The sequence below is a fragment of the Nicotiana attenuata genome, chromosome 5 (assembly GCF_001879085.1).
Source record: "Nicotiana attenuata strain UT chromosome 5, NIATTr2, whole genome shotgun sequence".
Taxonomy (NCBI): domain Eukaryota; kingdom Viridiplantae; phylum Streptophyta; class Magnoliopsida; order Solanales; family Solanaceae; genus Nicotiana; species Nicotiana attenuata.
In genome coordinates, this window is record NC_031993.1 from 31019975 (window position 1) to 31030021 (window position 10047).

Below are 10047 nucleotides of genomic sequence, written 5' to 3' on the forward strand. Positions count from 1 at the left end.
TTGGCCAATCTACCCGACAATTCGGGTTTGTGCAAAATACTCCTTAGAGGGAAAGTCATGACCACCGAGATGGGGTGGCACTGGAAATAAGGTCTAAGGTTCCACGATGTTACGACTAGGGCCAGAGCTAACTTCTCGAGGTGGGGATACCTCGTTTCAGTGTCGACCAAAATTTTGCTAATGTAATAGATCAGAGATTGCGTACCTTTAGTTTCTCGTACCAGGACTGCACTTACTGCGACATCGAACACGGCCAAGTAGACAAGAAGGCGTTCTCCAAGTTCCGCCTTAGCGAGCAACGGTGGCGAAGACAGGTAGGCTTTTAGTTCTTTCAAGGCGTTGACACATTCGGTATTCCATTGGAGTCCATTGTCCTTTTTGAGTACGCCAAACAAATTGTGGCACCTATCGGAGGACCGCGAGATGAACCTTGACAAGGCGGCTATTCGAATGGTTAGTTTTTGCACTTATTTTTTGCTGAGTAGATTTTCTGGGATCCCTCTATGGCCTTGATTTGGTCGGGATTGACCTGGATGCCTCGTTGTGATACCAAGAAGCCGAGAAACTTCCCAAACGTCACGCCGAAGGCACATTTCTCGGGGTTTAATTTTATGTCGTACTTTCTGAGTATGTCGAAGGCCTCTCTCAAGTGGTCGATATGATCTTCCTTTCTTTTTGACTTGACCAACATGTCGTCACTATATACTTCCACAGTTTTGCCAAGCTATTCTTTGAACACTTTGGTCACTGGCCTCTGTTAGGTTGCCCCCGCATTTTTTAACCCGAACGGTATCACTCTGTAGCAGTACGTCCCCCGGTGGGTGATGAAGGTGGTTTTTTCCTAGTCCTCTTCCTCCATAAGGATTTGGTTTTAGCCTGAGTAGGCATCCAAGAAACTCAGTAGTTCGTGCCCGGCTGTAACGTCGATGAGTTGGTCGATGTGAGGTAGCGGAAATGAATCTTTCGAACAGGCTTTGTTTAGGTCTGTGAAGTCCAGCACATTCTCCACTTACCGTTCTTCTTTTTCACCATGACTACGTTGGCGACCCACTGAGGGTACTTCGATTCTCTGATAGAACCGTTCACTAGAAGTTTCTCGACCTCTTTACAAACTGCGTCGTTTATTGCCGAGTTGAACTTTCGTCAGATCTGTCTTACTGGGGGGGGGGTGAAATGGGTCGACGTTCAACTTGTGAGTTGCTATTTCCTTTGGGATACCTGACATATCTGCATGGGAAAAAGCGAACAGGTCCATGTTATTCTTTAAGAATTGGTGAAATTTACTTGGATCTTGGAGCTTATGGCCGATGAAAGCTTTCTTGGTGGGGTTATCATCGTCTAATTGGACTGGGTCGAGGTCCTCTACGGTTGAGCCCGTGGCTTCTATGATTTCAGGATCGCGGATGACATCTTTCGTTCCTCGCCATCCGACCCCGCCTTCGTTAATTTTTATTCTTCCTCCGTTTTTCCTTTCAACTGTTGGGCGTATGTGCAATCTTGGGCAATGCGGTAGCACTCTCGGGCCGTGAGTTACTCTCCCCGGATAGTGAATACTCCCTAGGGGGTGGGAAATTTAATGACTTGGTATAGACTAGAGGGGGTGGATTTCATGGCGTGTATCCATGGTCGGCCTATGATGGCGTTGTACGCCGTATCCTGGTCCATAATGTGGAACGTGGTCTACAAAGTGACGCCGCCGGCAAGGACGGGCTGCGTGATTTCTCCAGATGTTCGCTCAACTGCATTGTTAAAACCTGTTAGTGTGATGCAACGTGGCACTATCCTGTCCTCGAGCTTCATTTGGGTGAGAACTCGAGGATGGATGATGCACGCGCCGCTTCCATCATCGATCATGATACGTCTTACATCAATATCAAAAACACGTAAAGTAATTACAAGAGCATCATAGTGAAGGAAAACCAAACTGTGGTATTAGACTTATCGAAGATGATACTTTCTTCGAGTTCGTCATACCGTTCGTGGGTGATCGATCGCTTGTGAGTGGTGGTGAACTTCACGCTGTTGATAGATGCATCGTCGCCTCCCCCGATGATCATTTGAATGGTCCGAACCGGGGAAGGTGGTTTGGGCGGCCCATGATGTTGTTCCCCCCCTCGTGCGAAGTTTGCCCTTCCTCGATCGCTCATCAACTCTTTCAAGTGCCCTTGGAGAAGCATGTTCACGACCTCTTGTCTGAGGGCGATGCAGTCCTCGGTCTTATGACCTCGTTCCTGGTGGAATTCGCAGAGGGCGTTTGACTTTCTGGTGCTCGGGTCGGACTTCATTTTTTGCGGCCATTTTACCTTCGGGCCGAGCTTCTCCAATGCGTATACTATTTCTGAGGGGGAAACACAAAAATTGTGAGCTGATAACAAATGGGGCATACCTCTTTCGTTTCGGTGGGTTCCCGTTTGCGGTCTGGATGGGCCTTCTTCGTGACATGGAGGTGGTATGGGGGTGCCTCTGATGTAAGGCTGATGACTTTCTCGATTAGGTCGTGACCCTGATAGATCTCCTCTGTTGTCATTTCTTCGGTCTTTCCTAGATTCCATTTGGATCGAGGTCAGGCGTTGAATAGGCCCGTTGAGATCATCCTCGTCGGCTCTTACCTCGGCACAATAGGCATTGTGTATCTCATCCCAAGTGGTTGGAGGGTATTTTATGAGTCGGCTCAGCAATTTTTTGGTCGCCCTCGACCCATTTCTGCTCAGCCCACTCTGAAAGGCGGCCACCGCCATCCCTTCAGATACATTCGGAAGTGTCATTCTTACACGGTTGAATCGGGAGAGGAAGTCCCTAAGTCCCTCGCCAAGAGATTGCTTGATGGCGAATATGTCGTTCACCCTTGCCTCCGCTTTCTTGGCCCCGGCATGGGCGGTGACGAACTTTTCAGCCATTTCTTCAAACATTTATATGGAGCGCGCAGGTAACTGCGAATACCAAGTCAGGGCCTCTCCTGTTAGGGTCTCTCCAAACTTTTTCAGCAATATGGATGATACTTGTTCTTTTGCAAGGTCGTTGTCTTTCACTGCGATGACATAGCGGGTCACATGATCCTCCGGATCTGTCGGGCCGTCATATATTTTCAAATATGGTGGCATTTTGAAAGCTTTTGGTATAGCATGTGGCGCGGCCTCGTCGCTATATGGTTGTTCCACGAACCGGCCGGCGTCCCGTTTTGGTAGGAGTTTTGGGGCGCCCGGTATATTATCTACCCTTTCTTGATGCTCCCTCATTTGGTCGCGTAGTGCCTTGTTCTCGTTCTCCATCTCTTCCATTTTTCTAAAAATAACAGTGAGGGCGTCGTTACCTGCATCATTAACAGGGTGAGTAGTACCTATCGTGGGAGGTTGGGTGTGCTGCTCATTGGTCGTTGTGGCGATGTCGACTCGCACACCCTCTGCTCGCCCTCTGAACGGGTTTATCTAGTATGTTTTTCAGTGTATTCGTTAGCCATGCTTCCAGTAGCTTTTTTACCGTTGGTGGTGCTTCTTCCGTCGTGGACGTAGAGGCTCCCTTTCCATGAGAAGCGGTAACGCTGCCATGAGGAGGGGGTGAATCACTTCGCTTGGGTGAGGCGCTTGGTGTCACGTTCTCCTCGTCCTCTCCGTGAGCTTCGTCGATAGTGTTCAGGAGATTAGCGGTAAGATCGGCTATCACCTTTCTCTTTTCTTCCCCATTGCCTGCCTTGTCAGATTTGTGCAAACAACGAGAAACAGGACTGTGCAGAGTTTTTTGTGTTTTTTTTTTTTAGATCTAGAAAAAACTAAAACTTTTAACTAGAAAATCCCCACAGACGGCGCCAAATTGTTTGACCAAAAAGTCTTAAATATTTTTGTTAAGCTAATTAAGTAAAATGATAATAAGTAAATTATAGTTAAATACAATAAGTTCTAGATCCAAGATTGATGGGAAGTAACAACCTAGAAATCGCATTTAAAGCTATTTAAGGCCGAAAAGCGGTTTAATGATACTCTTGTGAATAAATGAAGGAAAGAGGACAAGCAATAAACATGAGAAATGGCAATGAATGTAAATAGGAAGAACACTTCACCTGAATATCAAATGATGTGGAAGATTCTTCCCTCTAACAAGGAGATATGGCAGTGAACGAGAATATAAGTAATGCTTTCTTGGATCATGTGAATGGAAAGGAAGAATAATCGATAAAATCAATCACTATAGAAAGGTAAACTTTCTATATTCCCTCAATGGTCCACTTCTTACAATAGTGTTCTCAGATTCAATCTCACGTGCCCCTTTTCTTCTTTCTCTTTTTCTATTTATATGGGATATTCTCTAAAAACCCTAAAAAGTACAACAAAGGGAATATCCAGGAGAATATTCCTATCACTATTCCAAGACTATACTAACCGCTATTCCTATTCTTCGCTATTCGACCTCGACCTCTACGGCTCGATCGGCGACTGCTCGTTGTTGGGCTTTGGTCGTCCTCGTCTTATCAGCCCGAATCAGAATACAGTCTTTCACTTTACGTTCTTTCCACGCCCAACTTCCTCAGCAATATTTTGACCCAAACATTGACATTACAAAATGTTGGAACCAAACTATAGGATATATTAACTATTTGAAGTTTAACGAACATATTGTTCTATATAAAATAGGTGTGAACATATCTTCTTGATCAAACCCTGTATGGCTGCTAATAAACAGTTTATATTGTATGGTAATTTTTTAAGTTATCGCTTGTGGTTTTTCAAAACATATATTAGCAAGCAGAGGCAGATCCAGAATTTTAAGCTTATTGATTTATGCAACAATCTCAAGTTAATATACAATGATAATTGGAACAATGAACTGGGTCCAAGTTAAATATACATTTAATAATCTTTTAGTATAAATACATAATCTAGGCAAAAATTATTTGGTTCACGTGAACCCGTAACCTTTTCGCAAGATCCACCCCTATTAGCAAGTGTATATTTGTTAATTAATATCTTGTGTAGTTGGTTTTGTTACCATGAATTGGAAGCACTATGTGAAGACAATAGATTTGATCCTACAAAAAAAAAAAAAAGTGCAAATAGAATCCTTATCATGGATATTTTCTCTTAGCTGTGTTTTGAATTTTCTTTTTCCAATGATGCTACGTACACAAAAATTCAGCTTATATAAAAGCTGGTAACAACTTCTCTCAATTTGTAGGTATACTGTTGGATAAAAATGGGACGAAATATAGTAGAATAAATCTCAAAATCAATGCATTATGAATATTAGCTATATAAAATATATTTTGCTGCAAAAAGAGGTGTGATTTTTCATCTAAATTGTTCCACTAATAAATATATCACTTTCATATATTTCCACTATAATAGAGATAAAGCTAAGTATAACTGGTCCAGACTCCACTAAAATAAAATGAAAAAGGCTAAGTAAGTACAACTTTCATTCAAAAGAAAAAAGGGAAGAATAATTCAAAAATGTAGAAACCTAAAAAAGAGCTTTTGCTCAAATATTTGTCCTAAATATTTGAAGTATATATAATAAATTTAATTAAGATTAAAAAGAACTATGGATGTACGTAGGAATAATTCTCTAAGTATCTCATATACAATTTGATAATTTAAACTAATTAAGCTCTCTTAAAACCATTGTGCAATGGTGAATTTGGACTTAGTTCCTTTCTATGCCTATTTTGATTCTTATGGTGTTGTTTTTGGTGATGAGGACTAGTATTACTTTCTTTCTTCAATTCCTTTTGGCCATCTTCGCCTTTAATATCTTTCTCACTGACGTCATTGCTTTCAGCTCGAGCTGTGTACACAAATGTTACCATTGATGAACTATCGTCATAGTTCATCAAAGGTTCTAGGGTTTTCACCACTGTGCTCATGTCCGGTCTAGCCTTCGGCCTGTGACTTAGACATTGATATGCTACTAATGCTGCATTTTGAATTCCTTCTTCTGAGTACATGCCTTCGAGCCTCGGATCCATTATTCTACGTAGTTTTCGAGGGTCTTTTAGTTGTGGTCGCGCCCAATCTACTAAGTTTTGCTCTCTGTGTGGACGATGTTTATCGACTGACCTTCTACCTGTTAGAAGCTCCAACAGTACTACTCCGAAACTATACACATCACTAGCTGCTGTCAAATGACCTACACAAGATTTCAATAGAATTAGCATTTCTGACTGTAGTAATGTTGAGACGTAACATAATTAAGTAATTAAAAGTATGTTCGATTAAAAAGTGTAGTTTATTTGTAGTGTAGTATGAAATTATTACCAGTCATAATGTATTCAGGAGCAGCATAGCCGTGTGTACCCATAACACGAGTGGAGACGTGTGTGTCATCTCCTTCTGGACCATCTTTTGCAAGTCCAAAATCTGAGAGTTTGGCTGTGTAATCCTGATGAAGAAAAGACAAATAAAAATTAATTACAGTCACAAATCTCTATAGCAGCATCTCTATATAATAACTATTCACTATAAAAGTCAAATTTTTCTCGGAACTAGTTTATATGTTAGGTTATAATATATGTCCTCTATAGCAGCACTTCACTATAGCAACAAAAAAATATCGGAATTGCGAGGCTGTTATAGAGAGGTTTGTCTGTGATTAGGATCAACAACTAGTCTACATGTGATCATACTAGTTAATTAGGGTTTTGCAAGCATGAACTCAAGGACGGATCTACAGTGTTATTTACAGGTTCACGTTGACCCTGTTAGTTTTAGCTCAAATTTTATACTTATTTATTACAAAATTCACTGAATATTTATAAATATTTGACTCTCAGTTATTATCAGGTCTCTATAAGAAGCCATAAACTTCAAATATTCTTGGATCCGCCTCTGAATGAACTTTAACTATTGAAAGAAAAGAAAAAAGGGAAATGAACTTACTGAATCTAACAAGATGTTTGAAGCCTTGAAATCACGATAAATGACAGGTTTTTTAGCTTCATGTAGGAAAGCCAGACCTTTTGCAGCACCAAGTGCTATTTTCATCCTTGTTGACCAAGGAAGTGATACTGAATATCCTGGAAAAAAAAATCAATAATAAAATCCATTAGTTCAACAATAACTATATTTTAAAAAAAAAATTAACTTGCATTCGTTAGACAACGTGTACAATTTTTCTTTTTTATTTTATGATAATTGGTGATATCAATCCACCAATAATTAATGAGATAAAGTAAGATTTTATACATACAAAACCGATAGTTGCTTTGTAACTAAACTTTAGTTGACCTACTCTTATTCGTAGCCAATTAATATCCGGAATTGGTAAAAGAAAGAAAAAGTATGGTACAACAACCTCAGTCAACGTTCACAAAATTACATATTATTGACTTTTTTATATTATATTTCATTGTTAAATTTTCAGAAAGTTTACGACCGATTCCACGACATGGATTACTGGGTTACAGCTAACGAGCAAAATATTTGTTGTATGGGACTTGTATAGTGCAGTTTATATTTGATGTGTGATTTGTGATGCATTTTGAACAGATTATCCAATGCGCACCCGAAAGATAGCGGCTGCGAGTTTAACTGAGAAATTTTCCAAAAAAGCTGAGGAGCCAAATGAAAATAACTCGAACTTCCAAAAGCCATAAATATTAAAGAATTAACAAACATTTTTACATACTAATTAAATACTTTTAAATTAGCTAGTGGATTAATTAAAGATAAAAGAGATCATACTTCTAAAGAGCTGATTTTCCAAGCTTCCTCTGGGCATGTACTCATATACTAGCAATCTTTGTTCTTCTTCACAACAATATCCAATCAACTTCACTAAATGTGGATGACTCAATTGCCCAAGAAATATCACTTCAGTCTGTTCAAAATAATAAAACACATTTTAACAAAAGTCAATACTACGTAAACGTAACATTATCAATCATACATAATACATGTATCGTCATTTAACCAAAAAAATATTAAATTTTTATACTATCAGGTCATTTAAAAGATAACTACAGTTATTAATGCATATATAATACGTACCAGCCATTCGCGATGACCTTGTGAGCCATCTAAATCCAGGAGTTTAACAGCTACAGGCTGAGCTTTCAAACCAGGTCTAAGTTTATCATCAATGAAACCCTTATGAACTGGTCCAAACCCTCCTTCACCAATAAAATTACTCGTCGAAAAGTTCTGTGTAATCACTCGAAGTTCTTGAAGATTAAAAGAATGAATATTAGAACCAGCCAGAGAAATTGAAAGATCTGAGGATAGAGTTGAAGAGCTAATATCTGAGACTGGAATCCCATGGAATGAAATTTGTGTTCTAATAACGTTCTTCTCCTTTGGATTTTTCTTCGTATTTTGATCAGGTTTAATACAGTTTGGAACTAGAGATTCCCATGCAATCTTCATCACTGTCATTTGTTATATATTAAAATATGATATATTGGATTGTTCTTGTTGCCCTAAGAGGAGAAGAAAAGAGAACAAGAAATAGGAAACAATTAGGGTTGTTTGGATATGGAAATGGAAGAATGATTTGCTTATAAGGAGAAAACAAAAGGCTAATATTCAAAATATCCAACTGCTTTAGCTACCTGATACAAAGAAAAAAGACTAGGAATACCTTTATATGTATACAACATGATCTCATGCAGTGTTTAATTTTCTTCCATTTATACGTGTATATACCATATAAAATTATTTTTTTGACGAGTCCAATTTTATGATATTTTTTACAAGTGTATAAAGACGTGTAGATAAAGAAAGAATATTAGAAGGACGAATTAAAGTAGTGGAGTAATTTATGTAGTGGTGGGCAAAAAGTACTGCTCTTCCCTTAATCAGAGGTCTTGGGTTCGAGCCCTAGGTATGGAAAAATCTTTGGTAGGGAGCGCTTCCCCCCGAATGGGGCTCTACGCGGCGCGAATCCGGATATAGTCGGGCTCCAATACAAAAACCGGACACCGGATGGGAAACAAAAAAAAGTCTAATATATTTGGTTGAATAAAAAATGACTTGGCTGCCCCCTTATCTTGACTTTTGTTTATGTAGAACTACTACTTGTTTTTAGGAAGCTTTTGGAAGAAATTAATCTGTTTCCACACTTTCTACATTTGTTTCCATCTTCCAAACGGCTCCATCCCTATAGTGAAACTTTTGGAGTTACCAACAAAAGTTGGTGGTGAACCGTTAAGTACTCCTTCATCTTTAATTAGAGGTTTTGGGGTCGAGTATTGAGTATGAGATCGCCTTTGTTAGAGAGTACTTTACTTCTCAATGTGGGAGTGCCCAACACAAATCCGAATTTATAGGGTGTTTGGATTGGCTTTTAAGCTGGTCAAATCAGCTTTTAAGCTCTTTTAAGCTTTTTTCAGCGTTTGGCAAAGTCAAAAAGTGCTTAAAATAAGTTAAAACTATTTAAAACAAGCCAAAAGCAAGAAGCTGGCAACCCAAACTTATTACTTTTTTGGCTTAAAAACTATTTCTGCTGAAAATTTTCTTTTTTTAAGCCAATTCAAACGGGCTCTTAGTCGGGCCCCAATGTAGGAATCGAACACCGAATGAAAAACAAAAAAAAAAAAAAAGAAAAAACTTTAGAGTTGTGTGACTTTCTTTTAATTCTACTGAGAGACGTGGTGGGATGAACTGAATCCATTCATTTTTAATTAGGGGTCTCGATTCGAGCGATGAGAATGGAAAAACTCATAGTACGATACGCTTCCTCTTTAGTAATACATAATACATGGAGCATATCTTGATTAGTCAGGCCAGGAGATGCCGAATACCAGATAATTAAATAAAAAAGATTCTCTCCATTAATAATTAACTTATTTATCTAATTTTTTTTTTTTTTTTGGCAGAATTTCTAGTGAGCAATTTTCAAATTTGTTTTGAAATTTCAGAGAAATACACAACATACAAATTACTACTAATAAGAAATTCAATGAAATATCAGACACTCTTGCTTTGGCCAATTCTCCTGCGCGTTTCCACGACCGAGTTCTTTGATTTTTGACGACTTGCCTATCATCCACCAATATTAAAAAATGTTGTTGAAAATAGCTAATATGACAAAAATTATGTCTTACAAAAATCTTTAAATAGG

At 38.9% G+C, this 10047-nt stretch overlaps 1 protein-coding gene across 1 annotated transcript; it reads right to left on the reverse strand.

Moving 5' to 3' along the window:
• LOC109225597 (serine/threonine-protein kinase At5g01020-like) lies at positions 5273-8566 on the reverse strand. Its single transcript, XM_019390315.1, has 5 exons — positions 7977-8566; positions 7671-7806; positions 6867-7003; positions 6246-6369; positions 5273-6117 (listed from the first exon to the last, which is right to left on the reverse strand). Exons 1-5 carry the CDS (start codon positions 8358-8360, stop codon positions 5594-5596), a joined length of 1305 nt encoding a protein of 434 aa, XP_019245860.1. The 5' UTR covers positions 8361-8566; the 3' UTR covers positions 5273-5593.